The sequence below is a fragment of the Corythoichthys intestinalis genome, chromosome 12 (genome assembly GCF_030265065.1).
Source record: "Corythoichthys intestinalis isolate RoL2023-P3 chromosome 12, ASM3026506v1, whole genome shotgun sequence".
Taxonomy (NCBI): domain Eukaryota; kingdom Metazoa; phylum Chordata; class Actinopteri; order Syngnathiformes; family Syngnathidae; genus Corythoichthys; species Corythoichthys intestinalis.
The window spans coordinates 23,827,509-23,852,465 of NC_080406.1; the positions used below are offsets into that span (position 1 = coordinate 23,827,509).

At 37.4% G+C, this 24,957-nt stretch overlaps 3 protein-coding genes across 7 annotated transcripts in view; 2 read left to right on the top strand and 1 right to left on the bottom strand.

The window, feature by feature from the left end:
• Window positions 1-700: 700 nt before the first annotated feature.
• Window positions 701-10,165, top strand: LOC130926702 (retinol dehydrogenase 7-like). Of its 4 annotated transcripts, XM_057851789.1 has the most exons (6): window positions 840-949; window positions 3,453-3,600; window positions 5,385-5,701; window positions 6,014-6,272; window positions 6,341-6,504; window positions 9,730-10,165. In XM_057851789.1, exons 3-6 carry the CDS (start codon window positions 5,389-5,391, stop codon window positions 9,951-9,953), a joined length of 960 nt encoding a protein of 319 aa, XP_057707772.1. In that variant the 5' UTR covers window positions 840-949; window positions 3,453-3,600; window positions 5,385-5,388; the 3' UTR covers window positions 9,954-10,165. The 4 variants fall into 4 exon arrangements, with proteins under 4 accessions (XP_057707771.1, XP_057707769.1, XP_057707772.1 ...); XM_057851788.1 differs by lacking the exons at window positions 840-949; window positions 3,453-3,600 and adding an exon at window positions 701-835; XM_057851786.1 differs by lacking the exon at window positions 3,453-3,600 and having other exon boundaries at window positions 825-949; window positions 9,730-10,163.
• Window positions 10,166-10,302: 137 nt separating this feature from the next.
• Window positions 10,303-23,645, top strand: rdh1 (retinol dehydrogenase 1). The gene is made up of 6 exons (XM_057851785.1): window positions 10,303-10,393; window positions 13,051-13,083; window positions 14,824-15,154; window positions 15,514-15,772; window positions 15,844-16,007; window positions 22,059-23,645. Exons 1-6 carry the CDS (start codon window positions 10,391-10,393, stop codon window positions 22,280-22,282), a joined length of 1,014 nt encoding a protein of 337 aa, XP_057707768.1. The 5' UTR covers window positions 10,303-10,390; the 3' UTR covers window positions 22,283-23,645.
• Window positions 22,083-24,957, bottom strand: part of lrp2a (low density lipoprotein receptor-related protein 2a) — a 125,161-nt gene continuing 122,286 nt past the window's right edge. Inside the window, exons 78-79 of one of the 2 annotated variants that reach the window (XM_057851784.1) lie at window positions 23,472-23,531; window positions 22,083-23,403 (exon numbers count right to left, since the gene is read on the bottom strand). In XM_057851784.1, coding sequence (XP_057707767.1) covers window positions 23,224-23,403; window positions 23,472-23,531 — 240 coding nt within the window. In that variant the 3' untranslated portion in view covers window positions 22,083-23,223. The remainder of the gene's footprint in view (window positions 23,404-23,471; window positions 23,532-24,957) is intronic. The other variant, XM_057851782.1, reaches the window with a different exon arrangement.

Here is a 24,957-nt window from a genome sequence, read left to right on the forward strand (position 1 = left end):
ATGATAAATATAATTACCTACCTTCTTTTTATGGCTAGGTTGAAACAAAAGCAGTTGCGTGACGTCTGTAAACAGGGATTTTCAGGGTAAAAGGGTAAAAATTAAAAATAGTTCGGAGGCTTAGTGCGCCATGAATCTGCTATATGGCTGCATATAGACATATTGTTCTATCAAACACAACAGTTCTTTTGGCTTAAAAAACAACAGTTTATTTTAAAAAGGGGTGCAAGAGCAGAAACTGCTTTTTCAGTCTTGTCTGTGTTTTCCGCCTTATCCATATAGCATGTGTATGTGTGTTTGGACCTCTAACCTTCACTATGTATGTATGTATAATTTCCAAGAATTGTATAACAGTAATTTCCAGGAGGAAGTAAAATGAACTCCACCTTTATCTGTCATTTCCTGCATAGAGTAAATTTCAGGAGGAAATAAAATGAACTCCATCTTTCTCTGTCATTTCCTGCATAGAGTGCTTTCTTATGCCATAAGCAAACCCTATATTTATGTTTTATTCCTAACGTTGCCAAAAGTATGACTCATTTCATGGTTATGTGTGAGTCATACATTCTTTGAAGTCGGCCACCGTTGTAAACCAGCTTTCTCTTTGAAGGAGTCACACATTCTTCAGTTTGACACAATTCTCGTGTTTAATTTGAATAATACTTGAATCCAGGATATTTGGGATATTATTCGTTGGGATATTAATTTGTTTGCTTTTTTAAAAAATGATTAATAAGAAAGTACGTGGAAGGATTCATACAAGGAAACAATTATTGAGTTGCGTTACTTTCCGGAGCATAAAAAGAGACGCACCAAGTTTGCAGGGCAACTAGAGGTAAACAACAAATTCCACTAAAGCTTACTAGAGGGAGACATAAAAAAAAAACAACCTTTGGTACTAACAGGAAACTGCAAAACAAACTTATTCAAACGAGTGAGGAGGCAGTGAGTAAGTCGATGACGAGTTTGAATTTATTGCTGTATTTAGAAAAACCCTGTCTTCATGCAAGTAGTGTCTTTTTTCTTGTTTTATACTAATTTGACAATTGTGCATATTACGTTACAAGTGAGGTAAAACAGTTAATTTGTTGACATCTGCGTGCGGCTAGTTGGCCGAATCACAAGTGAAGCGCTAAATGCTAACTTAGTGGATTTTCTTTTTTTTTTTTCTTTTTTCTTTTTTTTTTTTTCCCCAAAGTTTTTCATTTTTTTAAGTTGTAAGTGCACTTATATTCCACATAGGGGTGCTATTTCTTTCAAATAATTATTAAACGGAAAAGAACATCTTTATCCTACAAAGAATCTTGTTTACCGTTCGAATTAAGACTTATTATTATTTTTTATTTTTTTAACCTCAATTAACCCATTGGCTGCCAATGACAGATGGATGGGTGGGTAAGGCGGGCGAATAAACGAACGATCCAGTCAAAATGGATTGTGACTGAAATATCAGTATTTATGGCCATTCCTCCCAATTTAAATATATTGTACGTCTATTTCCGTCGATGGTATGTAATGAGTTAAATAATAATATACAAAATCGACTTTAAGGTGTTGTTTGGTGCCGTAACTATAGTGTATTTCCATTTTTATTCATTTTAATTAATTTAGCTTCTAATTGAATTAATTTAGCTTCTAAAACAGTTGTATTGATTTAAAAATGTATAATAGTTATTAATAATGAAAATATATTTATTTTTATTTATTTATTTTATTTATTTTTAATAATAGCTAATTTTAGGGTTCTTCCAATCATGTTTTTTTTGCTCCCGATCCGATCCCGATCGTTTTAGTTTGAGTATCTGCCGATCCCGATATTTCCCGATCCGATTGCTTTTTTTTGCTCCCGATTCAATTCCAATCATTCCCGATAATTTTTCCCGATCTTTTCCATTTTGGCAATGCAATAAGAAAAAAATGAATAAAACTCGGACGAATAAATACATTCAACATACAGTACATAAGTACTGTATTTGTTTATTATGACAATAAATCCTCAAGATGGCATTTACATTATTAACATTCTTTCTGTGAGAGGGATCCACGGATTGAAAGACTTGTGACTTTGTATATTGTGACTAAATATTGCCATCTAGTGTATTTGTTGAGCTTTCAGTAAATGATACTATAGGCATGCCCAAATGCACGATGGGAAGTGGAACCATGGCTGTGCGTTATGCTACCAATTAATATATCTTCTCTGCGTTGGGAAGTAACTCAAGGTGTTAAGAAAAAGATCAATTGCTACTTTGCTTCCCCACATTGCTTCCCATGAAATTTCTAATCATAGGGAGAGGGATTGTAAGGCTTTAGCCAATTAAAAAAAGGCTCCAAAGGCTGCCAAAATCACTCTACTCATTTTACGCAGCCTTTTATCTCTCTATATAGGTAAAACGGCGCCATTACAGATTGAGCGTGATAATGCGTGAGTGGGTCCTGCAGCGCATGCATTAATTGCATTAAATATTTTAACGTGATACTTTTTTTTTTTTTAAATTAATTACCGCCGTTATTGGGATAAATTTGATAACCCTACCTTAAGCCTAAACTAAAGACTCTGGAGGAGTGTAACATATTATGTCTGTAACGTTAAATACAATTAGAAAACAATTTAATTAAAAAATATGTATATATTAAAAAAAGGCTTGGCCGATATTTTTTTGTTGATTCCGATACTTTGAAAATGACGTGATCGGATCCGATATTTGTTTAATTTTTCTTTTATCCTAGACAATTGTTTTAGAAAAAACAACAACTAATCTATGAGCAATGTTGTTAATCTTACTTAAAAAAAATAATTAATTACAGTTACAAATTACTTCTCCCAAAAAGTTATTGCGTTAGTAACTCAGTTACCTGAATGTAAGAGTAATTAGTTACTAGGCAAAGTAACTGGTGTTACTTTTCATGGGTTTTTTTGTTTTCTCAGGTCACACTATGTGAAATTCAAAGCGTTTCCGGGACCATTGGCCCTAGCCCAATTCTTTACACTAAACTTAAATAGACACAGGACACATGTTGTGAATCAACTGTTAAAGTTGTTAAAATTCGTCCCGTTATTGCATTAGTTCCACTCTGTCTACTTTCGACATGTGAAAGTTTTAAAACTGCTACGTCAATTAAAGATAGATTCAAGTAAAAATTTTGCCGATTTAGGAGTATTTTGTATAAAAAGTTACTTCGGTTCGCTGGGAAGGTTCTCTACAACGTAGCCTTTCTGAGAAGTTTACTGCTTTAAGATGGCGACTGCTTACTAATGCAGGCGAGTCCATCATTTCGCATCTAGTTCCCTTTACATGTGCTAATGCCGCTGAATCTGACATTTCGCATCTAGTTCGATATATATGTTTTTCCTTGCCAACATGGAGGGTCCAAGGATGGGGGATGCCCAGACTTGAACTTTATTAATTCATTTACTGTTTCTGACTGTGTATCATATTGCCTCTGCAAAGCTGCAAAGAATGTTGCTTCCATCTTGAGCACGACAGACGCTTTGAGGGTGACTTAAGGAGTAGGGGGACGAGGCTACCTGAATGCACCCCCTGGATAGATGCGATGGAAGTCATTGTGATTGGCTGAGGGTTAGAGTCATGTGTCATGGTAAGCCAATCAGACCCAGTGTTTTCACACACAAACCGGAACAGCGCGTGCGGCAAACACACACACGCAAAACAGATGCAGAGGGATATGATGGCAGAGCATTCAGAGGAAAATTTGTCCTTTACGAGGTGGAGATATAAACACTATTTCAAGTTGCTCGAAATTAAAGGAAAGAACGTGCATATAAAGTGTAATTTATGTTCCGGGGCAAAGCTTTTGTCGACATCTGTGGTAAGCAATTCAAATCTGCCGAAGCACCTAACAACTACACACGCTACCACAAAGCTAGTGGCGAAAAATCTTACTGTTTATTTTTGCTGCACTTCAAGTGTTGGACAAATCTGTTGCTAGTGAGGTGCAATAGATATTACAAGGTTCTATAACACAACCACCTGTCTGTTCTTCTCTATTCAACTGGCTCGAATACTTCTCAGAAAATTTCAAATTCTTTGACATACAACAAGTTCTTATTAAAGTTACGGAAATAGTTACTTTCCCTGGTAACTAGTTACTTTTACTATAGAGTAATTCAGTTACTAACTCAGTTACTTTTTGGAAGAAGTAGTGAGTAACTATAACTAATTACTTTTTTAAAGTAACATGCCCAACACTGCTAAAGAGTTAAGATATTTGAGGTCACAAAAGATTTATAAAACAAAATAAAATTCCTAGCGCAAAATAAAGACATGCCACACTTCTATTGGATTTTTTTGTCTTCATTTTTATTAGTTATAATTATTACAAATTGTTTTAATTTTTTGAAGTTTTAAACTTAAAAATAATTTTATTTTATTTAGAAGTATTTGTATTTTTTCATTACTCATGGCTGTATTTAAATTTGCGTTTTTTTAAATGATCTTTTTTTCATTACATTTCGATTTAAAAAATCCTAGATTTTTTCAATATTTTATGTACTGCCAATCACACAAAAAAATGTGCGGGCACCATTAATACTACAATTAAATGTCCAATTGGGGCCGCAAAATATTGCCCCGTGAGCCGCAATTGCTTCCTGGGCTGTAAGTTTGATACCCTGTGTCCTCTTTCAATGTAATAAAAACATTTAAGGAAAAAAATGAATCATATTTCTTACATGAAAGGGTGAATTCTTGAAGTACTGTACTGTAATGTTTTGGAATGGCATTTAAGCTCTAAAAATGAATTACCGTATTTTTCGGACTATAAATCGCTTTTTTTTTTTTTTTTTTTTCATAGTTTGGCTGGGGGTGCGACTTTTACTCTGGAGCGACTTATGTGTGAAATTATTAACACATTATAATATTTCACACGTTATTTTGGTGTTTTGGAGTGAAATTGATGGTTTGGTAAACTTGTTAGCATGTTCTTTATGCTATAGTTATCTGAATAACTCTTAATAGCTATGTTACGTTAACATACCGGCCACGTTCGCATTTCGTTGTTCATGCATCATGTAACATTATCATACTGTACGCTTATTCAGCCTGTTGTTCTCGATTGTATTTTTATTTTGAATTGCCTTTCAAGATGACATATCTGTTCTATGTGTTAGATTTTATCAAGTAAAAAAATTCCCCCAAAAATGTGACTTATACTCAGGTGCGACTTATAGTCTGAAAAATATGGTAATCATTAGATAGTCTTAATGCATTATATCAGACTGAGACTGGTGCTTTAAAAAAAACAACGCAGTGCCTTTTTGCCCTTCTTAGTCAAATATTTACCAGTAATATACGGTCACTTAGTCTCTTTGACTTCACAGACACTGGGACAACGATTATTTCCACTCTCATTTGCTCCTCTAGAGAGATGTTCCTGTACATCCTGGGACTGCTGGCCGTGTGGTTTGTCTACAGGTGGTTCAAGGAGTCCAAACGTGTGGAAGACAAAGGAAGCAAACATGTCTACATCACCGGCTGCGATAGCGGCTTCGGGCATCTCCTGGCCAAGCATTTGGATAAGCTAGGCTTCTGCGTGATTGCCGGCTGTTACACTGAGAAGGGAGAAGATGAGCTCAAAAAAGCCTGTTCTGACAGAGTGACCACTCTTCACGTGGACGTCACCGACTCGGCCAGCGTCAGACGGGCCGCAGCGCTCATCGATACTCATGTGGGGCAAAAAGGTCAGTAGTGTCGGGTCTACCTACACAGTGAAAGAAGATAAAATTCATCAATTACTTAATGTGGTTTGTTTGTCTGTGTTTCCCAAATTAGTGTGCTGTTGTGGCTAATTGGTTTGTTGTGCAACCCAATTTAACGTAATTTAATAAGTTAATGGCAGGAAACATTATGTCATACTCCGGTTTCGTCCCACATAACAGCATGAATGCTAAATTCATTTATTGACAACTGCAAAAGTGGAACTGCATACTGTTAATTCAGGGGTTCAATGCACTCTAGGGTAAATATATGTCCTTCTCTAAATGTGTTTTTAGGTCTTTGGGCCGTCGTGAATAACGCGGGCGCGGCCGTGCCATCGGGCCCCACAGACTGGCTCACTATTGAGGACTATAAGGGTATGCTGGCCGTCAATCTGGTAGGCGTGATAGACGTCACCCTCAGCGTCCTCCCGCTAATCAAGAAGGCCCGAGGCAGGGTGGTGAATGTGGCCAGCGTGTTCGGGCGAATCAGTCCCTTCGGGGGCCCGTACTGCATTTCTAAATACGGTGTGGAGGCATTCAATGACAGCCTACGGTGAGACTTAACTCGGCGGCGTGCCTTTTGTTGCTCACGGCAGTGTCACCGTCATCTTCTGAATTCAGTTTGAACATGGCGCCGTTTGGAGTCAAGGTGTTGTGCATCGAGCCCGGCTTTTTCAAAACTAATGTGACCAACGTCAAGCTGTTGGAAAATAACCTGACGAAGCTTTGGGATCGATTGTCTCAGGATGTGAAAGACGACTACGGAGCAGACTTTTTGGAGCGAGGTGAGTTAAGAATTTACACCGTTTATTAAGCCTGAATGATATACCGTTTAAACATTACCATCGCGATGTGTGCGTGCGCGATAGTCCCATCGCAAGGACGTGCGATAGTTTTAATTTTTTTTAATCCACATACGCCCTGCTTTCTGCTCTGCCACAGCCTCACACCCTCCCTCTCCCTTCTCTTTGAACCTCACATTCACTGCAGCACTTGCTTATTAAAGTTACATCACAGTGCACCAGCTGTCAATCATCGTTTAACTTGTTAAACAGTTTCTGCAAGGAAGCCGTGCTGGAATTAATGTGTTTGTGTGTGTGTGTGGGGGGGGGGGGGGGGGGTGGAGACGTTTGAGACATATAAATTAAATGCCAGAAGTGATCATGAGGAGTTTGTAATTTCTACATGTCCACCAAGAGTCACAGCTAAGGTAGATAAACAGAAGTATTTAATAAAGCCAAGCATTTTTGTACTACAGTACTTTATTTTTGTTCAAAAATGATTTGGTTGGACAGTTATGTTTAAAACTGATCATAATTATTACATTTGAAGTGCTTAAAACCATTTATTAATATATATATATATATATATATATAATGTATATATATAGTTTTTTTTTTAATTATACTTTGGGGAAAAAGTGAGAAAAAAAACACGCCTTATATGTATCTCTTTCCAGTGCTAAATCTGAATAAATACATTGAGCACACACATAAAAAAAAAATGTACAGAGTACAACAAGATTTACAAGGGAATGAAATGAATAAATCACTAGCAGCAAGTAGTGATGTAGTGGTAATAAAACAGTGCGTTCATGACAATTTACAGTACTCGGGCTAGCAGGCAGATAGCGGACTTGATACTGCAAATGACAGTTTGTGCATAGATATTGATGTACAGTGCTGGCCAAAAGTATTGGCACCCCTGTAATTCTGACAGATGATGCTCATTTTCTCTCAGAAAATGATTGCAATTACAAATGCTTTGGTAGTAATATCTTCATTTATTTTGCTTGCAATGAAAAAACAAAAAAGAGAATGGAATTTTTTTTTATCATTATCTTTTTACACAAAACTCAAAAAATGGGCCAGACAAATGTATTGGCACCCTTTGAAAAATCATGTGATGCTTCTCTAATTTGTGTAATTAACAGCACCTGTTACTTACCTGTGACACATAACAGGTGGTGGCAATAACTAAATCACACTTGCAGCCAGTTAAAATGGATTAAAGTTGACTTAACCTCTGCCGTATGTCCTTGTGTGTACCACATTGAGCATGGAGAAAAGAAAGAAGACCAGAGAACTTTCTAAGGACTTCAGAAGTAAAATTGTGAGGAAGCATGGGGAATTTCAAGGCTACAAGTCCATCTCCAAAGACCCGAATGTCCCTATGTCTACCGTGCGCATTGTCATCAATAAGTGTAAAGCCCATGGCACTGTGGCGCACCTCCCTAGATGTGGATGGAAAAGAAAAATTGATTAGGGATTTCAACGAAAATTGTGCGGATGGTGGATAACGGAACCTCAACTAACATCCAAACAAGTTCAAGCTGTACTGCTGTCCGAGGGTACAACAGTGTCAACCCGTACTATACGTCAGCATCTGAATGAAAAGGGACTCTATGGTAGGATACCCAGGAAGACCCCACTTCTGACCCAGAGACATAAAAAAGCCAGGCTGGAGTTGGCCAAAACTTACCTGAGAAAGCCAAAAACGTTTTGGAAGAATATTCTCTGGTCAGATGAGACAAAAGTAGAGCTTTTTGGGAAAAGGCATCAACATGGGAGTTTACAGGAAAAAAACGAGGCCTTCAATGAAAAGAACACTGCCCCCACAGTCAAACATGGCAGAGGTTCCTTGATGTTTCGGGGTTACTTTGCTGCCTCTGGCACTGGACTGCTTGACCGTGTGCATGGCATGATGAAGTCTGAAGACTACTCACAAATTTTGCAGCATGATGTAGGGCCCAGTGTGAGAAAGCTGAGTCTCCCTCAGAGGTCACGGGTCTTCCAGCAGGACAATGACCCAAAACACACTTCAAAAAGCACTAGAAAATGGTTTGAGAAAAAGCACTGGAGACATCTAAAGTGGCCAGCAATGAATCCAGACCTGAATCCCATAGAACACCTGTGGAGAGATCTGAAAATTGCAGTTTGGAGAAGGCACCCTTCAAATTTCAGAGACCTGAAGCAATTGGCCAAAGAAGAATGGTCTAAAATTCCAGCAGAGCATTGTAGGAAATTCATTGATGGATACCGGAAGCGGTTGTTCAGTTATTTTGTCTAAAGGTTGTGCTACCAAGTATTAGGCTGAGGGTGCCAATACTTTTGTCCGGCCCATTTTTGGAGTTTTGTGTAAAATGATAATTATTTAATTTTTTTTTCATTCTCTTTTGTGTTTTTTCATTGCAAGCAAAATAAATGAAGATATTACTACCAAAGCATTTGTAGTTGCAAACATTTTCTGGGCGAAATTGAGAATTATCTGACAGAATTGCAGGGGTGCCAATACTTTTGGCCAGCACTGTAACAGCGCAAAAATGCTATATACAATACACAGGTTATGTAGTACCCAGATTGATATTGATGTCTGAGTACATTTTACTTCGTGACAATGTGACAATGTTGTGGCATTACCATTGCAATGATGGTGACATTTTAATGTAAACTTGAGTTGAGTATGGTAATAGCTCTTGGAAAGAAACTGTCTCTCAGTCTGTTTGTTTTGGTTGATATGACCCTGTTGCACCTGCCAGAGGGCAACAGGTTGAAGAGGTGTAAGATGGAGTCTGTGCTGTCTTTTATGATGCTGTTTGCCTTTACTAGGCACTGAATGTTATAAATGGTGGACAAAGGAAGGAAGGGGGAAGCTGATGACTTTTTGTGCTGTTTTGATCACCCTCTGCAGTCTTCTCCAGTCTGCTTCTGTGCAGCTTGAGTGTCACACTGACACAGTGTATGTCAGCAGGCTCTCAATGGCTGACCTGTAGAAGGTCACCAGCAGGTTGGTGTTGAGTTGCTCCCTCATGAGCACTCTCAGTAAGTGTTGTCTTTGCTGCGCTATCTAACTAGTGCAGTGATTTTGTTTGCCCAGGAGAAGTCAGCAGAGATGTGGACTCAAAATGTCCCTTATTGAACACACATAGAACCTGTAATGTTAGAATAAAAATAAAATGACATTACAAATTAATTGTGTTTTTTTTTGCCCATGCATCTTTTCTATTTCAGCATTTGATTTGATGAGCAAAAGATTTAAAGTGCTGACGGACAGCGACCTGATGAAGGTGGTGGGCTGCATGGAGCACGCTATCGCCGCTGTGCACCCCCGCACTCGTTACTCTCCCGGCTGGGACGCCAAGTTCGTCTGGCTGCCTCTGTCCTACATGCCCACCTTCATCACTGACGGCTTGTTCCTTAAATCCAGCCCCAAGATTAAAGCGTCCGTGTTGTAAGATCCATGGCGGATCCAGGAGCTAACTCTGACTTTGGCATTTTGACTGAATTTACTGTATATCCATATCATTGCATGGTTCCTTTTTAAATTTCAAGTTCATATGTTGTTAGAAAAAGAGATACCTGTTATCCAAACAGGGGTGTGTCCATTTTTTTATATCCACAGTATGTACCATGCCCAAGTATACCAGCATTTACATTTCAAAATAAGAATAAAGGTTAATGTCATAAGCACATGAGAACATTGAAGCAAATTTGTGATCCACATGCTCAGACGTCACTGTCTTGTAGTTCATGTTAGGTCTAGATCTTATCAATACGCGGGTCCAAGAATGCACATTGCACAAGCCTACATTAGTAGAACATTGAAAGGATTTTCTCTTCATTCATTGAGTGTTTCTAATGAAGAGACGACTGCAATCCAGTTTCTGGAGACATGGTAGGTTTATTTTATTTTCCAGCAATGCCTGTAAATTTATAAAAAGTAACAATTTGCTTTATATAAAATGTGAGTGTGAGATACAAGCAGATGTATAAACAACAACACCAACTGTGTCATAAGTACGTTGTAAAATGATTTGAATTCCGTTTTCGTATTATGCTATAATCCATTGTCAGGTTTGCAAGTGGTTTTATTTACCTTCAGTTTTTCCAATGCATTTGTTTAACCACACAGCGGCGCTATTGTTACGAAATATGAGTTACCCCATTACGTGGTTAGAATTGCTTGTGATTCTTGAAAATATGCCAGGCGAAAGTGTAAAATGCAAAGCTATGTTGAGACAGTTTATTTTCGGCAGTAAAATGTATGATATCTTGTCAACTATAAAAAAAAAATTTAAAAAAAAAAAAAAAAAAAAAAATACGAAAATGACATAAACTACCATTTTTAGAAAGACTGGACTAGGTACAGTGGGTATTGGTTAGCATGTTGGCCTCACAGTTCTGAGACCAAGGGTTCAATACAGGGCTCCGGCCTTCCTGTGTGGAGTTTGCATGTTCTCCCCGTGCCTGCGCGGGTTTTCACCGGGTACTCCAGTTACCCCACAAATCCCCAAAACATGCATGGTAGGCAAATCGAAAACTCTAAATTGTCCCTAGTTATGAGTGTGTGCGCTAATGGTTGTTCGTCTCCTTGTGCCCTGCGATTGGCTGGCAACCGAATCAGTGTGTACCCCGCCCATAGGTGGGTAGAGGTTCCAAATATTTTACTCAAGTAAGAGTAGCAGGACTGTCAACCGACTTGCAGGGGCCCAGGGAGAAGAGATCATTATAGGGACCCCACCCCACCCCTGCCACTGGCTTCTCACGACAACATACGCAGTACTTTTAACGCTTTGCAAGCAATTACAGTGTAAAATGTTTAATTATTTACCGTATTGGCCCAAATATAAGACGGCCCTGATTATAAGACGACCCCCTCTTTTTCAAGACTCAAGTTTGAAAAAAGACTTTTTGAACACCAAATTAATTTTTATACAGAAAATAATTACAGTACATCCAAAACAAATGATTATAACAATATATTTGAGAGAAAAAACATGTTATTTTGCCTCATTCAAATCTTACTATCTGAACATTTAAATATGTAAACTAAAGTGAAATCACATTCATAAATGAATGGCTTCTGGTTTTTGAAATGTAAATCAATCTATTGTGATAAAAAAAAAACAAAATTGCAATAACTGCATTAACCATCAAAGTGAAGTCTAATTAACTGTAGTCTTGGAACAAATCTGAATAAGGAAAAACATTGCAATAAAATAATGCAAACTGGTTAAACTAAAAAAAGTAGCTGAGATCTGTCAAGACAGAATATTGCTTCAATAATATCTGGCGCCATCTAGCGTCGTGAATGGGAGAGTAGCTGAGATCTGTCGTGACAGAACATCGCTTCAATGATATCTGGCGCCATCTAGCGTCGTGAATGGGTATAATGTCTAGACCGCGAATATAAGACGACCCCCTCTTTTTCAGTGTTATTTTAATGCAAAAAACAGTCTTATATTCAGGCCAATACGGTAATTTGAGATGGACAGTTAAATTTAACAGACCGTAAGGTCATGTGCCACAATATAAACAAACAATTTCCATCTATTGTACCATGTAGGCTACAATACAATACAACTGAGAGCGCTATGCCTGCCTGCTAAGCAACAAAACAGTATAACTAAACTTCCTGTGCCTGCCCCCTCCACATCCCTGGGGTTGTCAAGCCCTCAAACAATGATGTGCCTAGATTTTTTGACAGCGAAGTCATTTGTAACATATAACATTTATAACACAGTAAAATCATGATAAATCCAGCCGTCGGACCTGAGTCTGTTCAGCCTCGCGCACCTGCTCCCACAGACTAACATATATCCCATCACCTTCTTTCTCCTCCGCTCAACGCGAGCAGCATGTCTTGTCATACCGCAGCTCAATAGGCTGCAAGCGGCCAGTGACCTCGAATCGGGCTTTGGTCACAGTGATCACAAATGTAAATGTTCAGTCTTGGCGGCTGTTTTTCACTTACCGACATCACCGTCCACAGCCAACTCTAGCCCTAATTCTCTGGCTTCTTATCCCCCTTTGAAAAACTTCATCATTTTTTTCTCGTTCACCTCTATGGTCTTCATCTCTTTTCCGTTTTTTTTGTTCTGACGACTCACCATTTTTAGAGTTAATAACAATGACAGACTTCCCGCTTCAGGCGTACGTAGAGTTTGAATGCGCCAGAGCGGGGTCAAACCATTCTCTGTTAAGACAGAGGGGGTGGGGGTGGGGGGGCGTTGTGCAAAAAAAGCAAAAAAATATATATATATTTAAAATATTTAATATGGTCAAGTTTGTAAGTATATATCGAGTAGAACATAATTTTAATCAGACAATGATTTAAATAAAAAAGAAATGTGTGAATGTAAAGTAAAATAAGTTAAGGGTCATTCAGGGGCCCCTAAGGTCCTGAGGCCCTGGACAACATACCGGGTTGCCCCCCCAACCCCCCACCCCTTCCCTGAACAGTAGCGTTACTTAAAAATACTAATACTGAAATAATGAGTAACATTGTGAGTAACTAGTTAACATATTCAACTCAATATTTTGCCCACGCAGGTGACTGAGGGACTGACAGCCGGTGTCTTGGAGGTATGTAAGTTTTTCAGTCAATTTGAAAGTGCTGAAAATGTTTTCTACAGCTAAAGTTGAGCTTTTTTTTAATGGGGTTGTTTTGTTGTTTTTTTTTATTTAAATTACCAAAAATAATGTGGACGCCAAGAAAGTACTTTTGGGAGGAGTCAATTTTTGACTTTTTTGGAAGGGCTTATGCATTTTTTCTAAATTTCAAAATGGTCAAAAAAACACATTGGGGCCAGCGAGTGCCGGCAAATGTTCCAAAAACCCGTCAGGACTCTTGGCACAGCCCAAATATGCCAAAAAAGAGTACTTTTGGGGGGAGTCAATTTTTGACTTTTTTGTAAGGGGGGTGCTTACGCATTTTATCAAAAATTTATTAACGGTCAAAAAACACTTTTGGGCCAGGGCGCGCCAGGAAACGTTCCAAAAATCCGTAAGGACTCTTGGCACAGCCCAAATATGCCAGAAAAGTGGACTTTTGGGGGGAGTCCATTTTTGGCTTTTTGTAAAGGGCATTTTTACCCATTTTATCAAAATTTCAAAAACGGTCAAAAAACACTTTGGGTCCAGGGAGCGCCGGGAAACGTTCCAAAAACCCGTCAGGACTCTTGGCACAGCCGAAATATGGTTAAATTGTATATTTGGGTGAGTCCATTTTTTACTTTTTTAGTCTTTTTTTTTCCCAAAATTTCTAAAACACTTTGGGCCAGGGAGCGCCGGAAACATTTCAATAACCATCAGGACTCTTTGCACAGTCCAAATATGCCAAAAAAGTACTTTTGGGGGGAATAATTTTTATACTTTTTTTTTAAGGACTGGGGCTTACGGATTTTTTCAAAATTTCAAAAATGGTCCAAAAGCTTTTTTGGGCCACGGCCCGCTGAGAAACGCTCCAAAAACCCATCAGGACTCTTGGCGCAGCCCAAATATGCTCCCCCCCCCCCCCCACCCCCCCCAAAAAAAAGGGATAACGCATTTTTTCAAAATTTCAAAAATGATCAAAAAACACTTTTGGGCCAGGGAGCAGCTTCATGTTTTTAAAAAAAAAAATATATATATATATATATATATATATATGTATATATATATATATATATATATATATATATATATATATATAGACTTTATAATCTAAGTGCTTTAAAAAAAAAAAAAAAAAAAAGTATATCGACTTACAAAATCGGTTTTGGATATCAGCAATTGGCAGAATTTTTCTTTTAAATATCGGTATAAGCATCGGCATTTGAAAATCTCGTATCGGTCGACCTCTAATTGAAATATTACATATTTTTCATTATTAATCATTATTTTAAAGTATTTTTTAAATTAATCGATAAATAATCATTTAAAAACATGTTAATAGAAACAACATTAATAAAACAAGTCATTAATCAACAAAATTAAAAAATTAATAATAATGATAATAATAATTAATAACAGGATAAGCGGCGTGGAAAATGAATGAATGAATGAATTAATAACATCAGCAATACACTCTGGTTATGATCCCCAATAATGCTTTAATTTCATAGTTAACTCATTACCTGTTCTTGAAAAAGCTACATAATTTCAACTGCGAGTGAATGCTCAGGTTTACATGCCATAGATGGCACGAGACGTCCGATCCATTTTGACTGGGAGGGTTGGTAGCAATCATTCGGATTGGATGTCGAGTGCCAACAATGTCAGCCAATGAGTTATATGACTATCCTGTAAAGGGGTTAAAAAAAAATGAAAGTTGTTCTGTTTTAGGCGATGGCGTTCCACCCGGCCTTGACCACTTTCCTTCTTTTATTTGCCCTGGCCTCCGCGTTTTGGTACACCCGAGACTCATTGGAGGTGGACGCCTTCCACCTCAAGCACGTGCTCATCACGGGCTGCGATAGTGGCTTTGGCAACCTGCTGGCCAGGCGGCTGGACGGCCGAGGTTTCCGGGTCATCGCTGCGTGTCTCACCGAGGAGGGGTCGGCGGAACTGGCTCGCCGGGCCTCCCCCGGTTTAAAGACGCTCCTGCTGGACGTCACAGATGGAGAGAGCATCGCCAGGGCGCGGGAGTTTGTGAACAGAGAGGTGGGAGAGCAAGGTGAGAGGCAGAAGCTGATAGAGTGCCAGTCTGAGTGAGGCACCGGGAGATAACCTGGACCGACTACGGCTACTCCTCATCATTAACTCGTCGTCCTCCTACTGACACGTCTGATAGATTCTCTTTGTGCAATGTGGACGGACAGAACTTAGAAGCATCCTACGCTTTTTACAGTTATTAATACACTAAAGATATTCATGTTTTCAAATCCTAATCGTTTGCATCAGTCAAGCATAATGAATTTAAAAGTCATCTTGCATGGAGACTTCTCTCCTATATGAATGTAATTAAAACATTTACAAGACAACATTGCGACTTTCCCCCGACCTGACTTATCTGCGGGCTATATTTCTGTCCAGGCCTGTGGGGGTTGGTGAACAACGCGGGTCGGTCCACACCCATAGGTCCGGCCGAGTGGATGAGCTTGGAGGATTTCACCAAGGTTTTGGACGTGAACCTGATTGGCACAGTCGATGTGACGCTGCACTTCCTGCCGCTCTTGAAGAAAGCTCGGGGACGGGTTGTCAACGTGGCCAGCATCATGGGCCGACTGGCGCTCATCGGAGGGGGGTACTGTCTTTCCAAATGGGGCGTGGAGGCCTTTTCTGACAGCCTGAGGTCAGCATAGATTTGCAGGATTGACCATGGGAAAAACCGCGAAGATCCTAACTGTTGTTTGCTTTGACCAGGAGGGACATGAAGCACTTTGGTATCAAAGTGAGCATCATCGAACCAGGTTTCTTCAAGACTAATGTGACGCGGCTGGATTTAATCGAAGCTGACCTCAAAAGGCTCTGGACGCGCCTTCCTCAACAAGTTCGAAAATCCTACGGAGATTCGTACTTGAATGACTGTGAGCAAAAAAACAAAACGGACGCAAAAAATGCATTTGTTCTGTGGGAGGTTTTAAAAAAAAATTTTTTTTTATAAAACCATAGACTTCATGATATATTGACATGACACGCGGTGCAGGGCCGATCCGTAGAGGTCCTATTTTGAAAAACTTCAAATTCAAATATTTTCAAAACCAAAGCTGCTACCGACCTAAAACCAAAACAGGCACCCACCTTAGGCATATATGAGTCTCGATGTAAAACAGTCTCGATTTTTGGTTAAAAGCAAAAAAAAAAACACAAAAAAACACAAAAAACAGGCAGTTAGAATTTATTTTACGTAAATATGTCGAATGTGCTGCTAGTTAAGTCACTGTGGCGGCCCCTTAGTACAACAAAGAGCTTTTTCCGCTGAAAATTCTTGTGAATAAATGCTTAAATCCCTGAATTCTTTACAGATATGAACGTAAAACAGTCTCGATTCTTGGTTAAAAGCAAAAACAAAAACGGGCAGTTAGCATTTATTTTACGTAAATATGTTGAAATACAATGCTAGTCTGTCAGTCAATGTGGCGGCCGCCTTATGTAAACAGAGCTTTTCCGGTGAAAATTATTGTGAATAAATGCCTAAATCCCTGAATTCTTTATAGATATGAACGTAAATGAGTCTCGATTCATGGTTAAAATTTAAAAAAAAAAAATGTGCAGGTAGCATTTTATTTTACCTAAATATTTCAAACTATGAGGCTAGTCAGTAAGGAAATTAGCGGCCGCCAAATGTAAACAGAACTTTTCCGGTGAAAATTCTTGTGAATAAATGCTTAAATCCCTGAATTCTTTATAGATATGGACGTAAAAGAGTCTCGATTCTTGGTTAAAAGCAACAACAACAAAAACGTGCAGGTAGCATTTTATTTTACGTACATTTTTCGAACTATAAGGATAGTCAGTAAGGAAATTAGCGGCCACCAAATGAAAATAGAGCTTTTTCCGTTGAAAATAATTGTGAATAAATGCTTAAATCCCTGAATTCTGTATAGATATGGACGTGAAAGAGTCTGCATACTTGGTTAAAAGCAAAAAAAAAAAAAAAAAAAAAAAAAAAAGCAGTTCGCATTTATTTTACGTAAATATGTCAAAGTACGATGCTAGTCTGTCAGTCAATGTGGCGGCCGTCTTATGTAAACAGAGCTTTGTGAAAATTATTGTGAATTATTGTGAATAAATGCTTAAATTCCTGAATTCTTTATAGATATGAATGTCAAACAATCTGGATTCTTGGTTAAAAGCAAAAAAAAAAAACGTGCAGTTAGCATTTTATTTTACCTAAATATTTCGAACTATGAGGCTAGTCAGTAAGGAAATTAGCGGCCTCCAAATGTAAACAGAACTTTTCCGGTGAAAATTCTTGTGAATAAATGCTTAAATCCCTGAATTCTTTATAGATATGTTCGTAAAAGAGTCTCGATTCTTGGTTAAAAGCAACAACAACAAAAAACATGCAGTTAGCATTTTATTTTACCTAAATATTTCGAACTATGAGGCTAGCCAGTAAGGAAATTAGCGGCCGCCAAATGAAAATAGAGCTTTTTCCGTTGAAAATAATTGTGAATAAATGCTTAAATCCCTGAATTCTGTATAGATATGGACGTAAAAGAGTCTGCATTCTTGGTTAAAAGCAAAAAAAAAACCACACAAAAAACCATGCAGTTAGCATTTATTTTACGTAAAAATGTCGAAGTACGATGCTAGTCTGTCAGTCAATGTGGCGGCCGTCTTATGTAAACAGAGCTTTGTGAAAATTATTGTGAATTATTGTGAATAAATGCTTAAATTCCTGAATTCTTTATAGATATGAATGTCAAACAATCTCGATTCTTGGTTAAAAGCAAAAAAACGTGCAGTTAGCATTTATTTTACGTAAATATGTCGAAGTACGATGCTAGTCTGTCAGTCAATGTGGCAGCTATCGTATGTAAACAGAGCTTTTCCGGTGAAAATTCTTGTGAATAAATGCTTAAAACCCTGAATTCTTTATAGATATGGACGTAAAAGGGTCTCGATTCATGGTTCAACGCAAAAAAAACGTGCAGGTAGCATTTTATTTTACGTAAATATTTCGAACTATGAGGCTAGTCAGTAAGGAAATTAGCGGCCGCCAAATGTAAACAGACACTTTTCCGGTGAAAATTCTTGTGAATAAATGCTTAAATCCCTGAATTCTTTATAGATATGGATGTAAAAGAGTCTCGATTCTTGGTTAAAAGCAAAAAAAAAAAAAAAGTGCAGGTAGCATTTTATTTTACGTAAATTTTTCGAACTGTGAGGCTAGTCAGTAACGAAATTAGCGGCCGCCAAATGAAAATAGAGCTTTTTCCGTTGAAAATAATATAAATGCTTAAATCCCTGAATTCTGTATAGATATGGACGTAAAAGAGTCTGCATACTTGGTTAAAAGCAAAAAAAAAAAAAAAAAAAAAAAAAAAAGCAGTTAGCATTTATTTTACGTAAATATGTCAAAGTACGATGCTCGTCTGTCAGTCAATGTGGCGGCCGTCTTATGTAAACAGAGCTTTGTGAAAATTATTGTGAATTATTGTGATAGCATATTTTACGTATGCTTAAATTCCTGAATTCTTTATAGATATGAATGTCAAACAATCTCGATTCTTGGTTAAAAGCAAAAAAAAAAACGTGCAGTTAGCATTTTATTTTACCTAAATATTTCGAACTATGAGGCTAGTCAGTAAGGAAATTAGCGGCCTCCAAATGTAAACAGAACTTTTCCGGTGAAAATTCTTGTGAATAAATGCTTAAATCCCTGAATTCTTTATAGATATGTTCGTAAAAGAGTCTCGATTCTTGGTTAAAAGCAACAACAACAAAAACACGCAGTTAGCATTTTATTTTACGTAAATATTTCGAACTATGAGGCTAGGCAGTAAGGAAATTAGCGGCCGCCAAATGAAAATAGAGCTTTTTCCGTTGAAAATAATTGTGAATAAATGCTTAAATCCCTGAATTCTGTATAGATATGGACGTAAAAGAATCTGCATTCTTGGTTAAAAGCAAAAAAAAAAACATGCAGTTAGCATTTATTTTACGTAAAAATGTCGAAGTACGATGCTAGTCTGTCAGTCAATGTGGGGGCCGTCTTATGTAAACAGAGCTTTGTGAAAATTATTGTGAATTATTGTGAATAAATGCTTAAATTCCTGAATTCTTTATAGATATGAATGTCAAACAATCTCGATTCTTGGTTAAAAGCAAAAAAACGTGCAGTTAGCATTTATTTTACGTAAATATGTCGAAGTACGATGCTAGTCTGTCAGTCAATGTGGCGGCTATCGTATGTAAACAGAGCTTGTCCGGTGAAAATTCTTGTGAATAAATGCTTAAATCCCTGAATTCTTTATAGATATGGACATAAAAGGGTCTCGATTCATGGTTCAACGTAAAAAAAACGTGCAGGTAGCATTTTATTTTACGTAAATATTTCGAACTATGAGGCTAGTCAGTAAGGAAATTAGCGGCCGCCAAAAGTAAACAGACACTTTTCCGGTGAAAATTCTTGTGAATAAATGCTTAAATCCCTGAATTCTTTATAGATATGGATGTAAAAGAGTCTCGATTCTTGGTTAAAAGCAAAGAAAAAAAGTGCAGGTAGCATTTTATTTTACGTAAATTTTTCGAACTGTGAGGCTAGTCAGTAAGGAAATTAGCGGCCGCCAAATGAAAATAGAGCTTTTTCCGTTGAAAATAATTGTGAATAAATGCTTAAATCCCTGAATTATGTATAGATATGGACGTAAAAGAGTCTGCATACTTGGTTAAAAGCAAAAAAAAAAATGCAGTTAGCATTTATTTAACGTAAATGTGTCAAAGTACGATGCTAGTCTGTCAGTCAATGTGGCGGCCGTCTTATGTAAACAGAGCTTTGTGAAAATTATTGTGAATTATTGTGAATAAATGCTTAAATTCCTGAATTCTTTATAGATATGAATGTCAAACAATCTCGATTCTTGGTTAAAAGCAAAAAAAAAAAGCGTGCAGTTAGCATTTTATTTTACTTAAATATTTCGAACTATGAGGCTAGTCAGTAAGGAAATTAGCGGCTTCCAAATGTAAACAGAACTTTTCCGGTGAAAATTCTTGTGAATAAATGCTTAAATCCCTGAATTCTTTATAGATATGTTCGTAAAAGAGTCTCGATTCTTGGTTAAAAGCAACAACAAAAACATGCAGTTAGCATTTTATTTTACGTAAATATTTCGAACTATGAGGCTAGCCAGTAAGGAAATTAGCGGCCGCCAAATGAAAATAGAGCTTTTTCCGTTGAAAATAATTGTGAATAAATGCTTAAATCCCTGAATTCTGTATAGATATGGACGTAAAAGAGTCTGCATTCTTGGTTAAAAGCAAAAAAAAAAAAAACACAAAAAAAAAAAACATGCAGTTAGCATTTATTTTACGTAAAAATGTCGAAGTACGATGCTAGTCTGTCAGTCAATGTGGCGGCCGTCTTATGTAAACAGAGCTTTGTGAAAATTATTGTGAATTATTGTGAATAAATGCTTAAATTCCTGAATTCTTTATAGATATGAATGTCAAACAATCTCGATTCTTGGTTAAAAGCAAAAAAACGTGCAGTTAGCATTTATTTTACGTAAATATGTCAAAGTACGATGCTAGTCTGTCAGACAACCGGCCGGTGACAGACTTGACTCGGGCTTTAGTCACGGTGATCGCGAATGTAAACGTTCAGTGTTAGCGGCTGTTGTTCACTTACCGACATCACCGTTCACAGCCAACTCTAGCCCTAATTCTCTGGCTTCTTGCCCCCTTTTATAAACATTTTTTCTCGTTAACCTCTATAATCTTCATCTTTTTCTTTTTTCTTTTCTTTTCTGCGTACCCGATTTATGACGACTCGCCATGTTTAGAGTTTATAAAATGACTGATTTTAATTTCCCGCTTCAGGGCACATACGTAGTGTAGCTTTGAGTGCGCCAGAGCAGGGTCAAACCATTCTCTGCTTAGACAGAGGGGGTGGGGGGGGGGCGTTGTGCAAAAAAAAAAAAAAAAAGGAAAAATATATATTTGAAATATTTGATATAAGGTTTTTAATAGGGCTGTCAAACGATTAAAAATTTTAATCGAGTTAATCACAGCTTAAAAATTAATTGTAATTAATCGCAATTCAAACCATCTGTAAAATATGCCATATTTTTCTATGATTATTGTTGGAATGTAAAGATAAGACACAAGACGGATATATATATTCAACATACTGTACATAAGTACTGTATTTGTTTATTATAACAATAAATCAATAAGATGGCATTAACATTATCAACATTGTTAAAGCGATCCATGTATAGAAAGACTTGCTCTTAAAAGATAAATGTTAGTACAAGTTATAGAAATTTTGTATTAAAACCCCTCTTAATGTTTTCGTTTTAATATGTAAAAGTTTCAATCAAAAAATAAACTTACTAGTTTATTTTATATATTATCAATATTTGATAGTTTATTTTTTGATTGAAAATTTTACAAATCATCGCCATTGTTTATGTCAATAATTACACATTGCTCATGGTGCTAAACCCATAAAATCAGTCGCACCCAAGCGCCAGCAGAGGGCGACAAAACACCAAAAAGCATAAGTAACAAGTGGACATGACACTGTGCTGTCCTTTTAAACTGTTTGAGCGGGGCATGTGCGTTAATTACGTCAAATTTTTTAACGTGATTAATTAAAAAAATGAATTACCACCCATTAACGCGATAATTTTGACAGCCCTAAAAAATACATATTTGAAATATTTAATATGTTAAAGTTTTTAAGTATATATCGAGTAGAACATAATATTTAATCAGACAATGATTTAAATAAAAAAGAAATATGTGAATGTCAAATAAAATAAGGGTCATTCAGGGGCTCCTATGGTCCTGAGGCCCAGGACAACATACCCGGTTGGTATCAACTATGAATTTTTGTTTTGTTGGACGTTTGGGGGGGATGGCTAATAAGCTGACTTTTATCTCATCCGCTCTCATTTTATTTCCAGACTTGAAGGCTCAGGCTTTCTCCATGAACCTCCTTTGCAGTCCTCACATCTCCACAGTGACCAACTGCATGGAGCACGCCTTGATCGCTCGGTACCCCCGTACGCGTTATAGCGCGGGCTGGGACGCCAAACTGGTCTGGATCCCGTTGTCCTACCTTCCCTCTTTTGTGTCCGATTTAGTCATCAGCATTCTTCTGCCTTCACCTGAATCCACGAGGAAGTAATGAAAAGAAACTTAAAGCTTGGAAGACTTTTGTCTCAAAATACATTTATTTATGGCGATTTAAACCATATGGGCGTATTGTAAATGATTAGAAAAAGAAATTTATTGGTAATCATTGATATGAAACGCTTTCACGTATACAAAATGATTCGTCTGCATTCTTAGGTCGTGTGTGGCTCTTTTCGATAATTGACATAAATTAACATCCATGCGCACGCATGTTCAAGTATGTTCTCATATCATTACTGATAGGAAAAGACATGATCACAGTGATTCAGTCACAAAGTCAGATCAATCATCAAAGTAAAAAAATGATTAAAAAACACATAGGTTTAAACTGCATGTTTGATAAATTCATTCCAATCACCCTGAAGTTATTGAGATGTGTATATATAGATTATTTATATGTATCATATGGCAAAGGCAGAAAATCAGATTTTTCCTCTCGTGACGATCGAAGTACTGTACATTGCGCAATTCCGCTCAGCTTTTACAATGTGTATAAATGCACAACTACCACGTAGGCTAGCTCCAAATCTTATGGTTCAAATTTACAAATATACAACATATTTATCGACATCTATATCAGCAGCGTCAGTGCAAAGATATACAAATTGTACATCACAATAAAGAAAAATACACAAGAATTGGCATATGTAATGTCACAAGGCATAGACTTTCATTTTCCTTATTCAGTCGAAATGTACAGTGGTGCCCTGAGATACGAGCTGCTTTTGTTCCACGGCTTGTACGCAACACTCGCATCTCAAATCTTAGAAAAAAAAAAAAAAACATTCATCCAAAAACATGTCGAGTTTTTTTAATTAGGACCACTGTATTTTATATATTTATGTATATAGAAATTAGACCCCCCTCCACACCCGTGGGCTGCATAAAAAAATAAGTTCTGTGCAAAGTGAGATCCCGTCAGCGGTGGCGGGGTTATACGTCACTGTCCTCTTTAACGAGCGTGGCTGTGTCTTTGAAACTGTCCTCAGTCGGTGAAAAGGTGCTCGGATGATGATGATGGTGATGATGGTCCCTCCTTTGAGGTTTGGGGGGTGGACGCTCAGCTCTCGAGCTGTCTGCGCCTCTGCTTCCTTCACACTTATCGTCCCTCATCTGCAAAAAAAATAACCAAAACATTTTGGGGTTTTTTCTTGTTTTTTGGAAAATCTAGCCAAACTCACCTTGGAGTAGGACTGGTTTTCAGGCTTCATTTTGCGCTTGAATGCACTCCATTTTGACTCCTTATAGAAGACAAACTCTTTTTAAATGATGTAAATGGTACATACTATTCGAGTACACTATCATTGTGGGAAAAACAGGGCTTGAAAACAAGAAAAATATTATAAAATGAGGAATGTTCCATAGCCTCGAAATAAAAATATTGAACATTATATTTACTTATAATGGCATTTCTCTGTAAGATTTCTTTAATCATGTAACCGTAGAAGAAGTATTGAAAGATTATATATATATATATATATATATATATATATATATATATATATATATATATATATATATATATATATATATATATATATGGTGGAAAATACAGACAAGGCTGAAAAAAAAAAAAAAGTTATTGCTTTTGCACCCCTCTTTAAAATAAACTGCTGTATTTTAAGCCAAAATAACTGTTGTGTGTGATAGAACAATATGTCTATGAATGAATGAATGAATTATTTATGGTCATCATCATCGGTATCATTGACAATCATTGACAATTACAAATGTGATATGATTCCCAAAGGAAGGAACCGAAGAAGAAGACAAAGGCAGACGGGAGGAAGCATATGCTTATCAGTTTCCCGTCCCCCCATACAGCTAAAGACGCACAATCAGACATGGTACAGTTACATACATCACATGGCCACAAACTGTACCATAACACTATCAACAATCTGGGTTTACAATAACTCAGCGTCCAGTCAAGCAGCTCGATTGCGGTTGTTGACACAGCACTCTCTTTGCCAAGATTAGTGGTCTGAATTTCAGGGCGTACAAGGTTATGGCTTTGTCATGTCCCTGACATTCTAGCATCTATTTGCTGTGGGAACATTTTGTTGTGGCTATGTGTGTGGCAAAAGTGATTATGTGTTATCACAGCTGGTGTGAGTAGTGACTCAAAATGCTTTTCTTATAAGGTGTACATGGTGGCAACAATTGGCGCACACAAAGATCACTGTAACAGTTTCATCAGACATTAATGTATGAGGAAAATCAAACAACATGTTGTACATATTTTATCCCAAGATTAATGTCTCCACAACAAAAGACATGCTTATTATTTGTTTTAAACAGTATCTTTTCCATATACTCAGTAAGCTGGACATTTGAATCAGGAGCTCGGCAGACACAGCAGATAATTATGTTTTTACAATTGGGGATAAGGAGCTCAATTGTAATACATTCCAGGAGATTGTCAATCATAATTGCAACACCCCCTCCCCCCTTAGATGCCCGATTCATTTGTGCCACGTTGTATCCGTGCAAATTAAAGTCAGAGCCTTTGTTATCTTTAGTAGATAATCCTTAATGTGTTCAAAAGTCTTGTAAAGACTCCTGCCGTTGATAAGTTTCAGCTTACCGTCCACATCCACGGAGTTGTTATTAGGGCTGTCCCAAACGACTAATTTCCTCCCGATTAGTCAGCCGACTATTTTTACG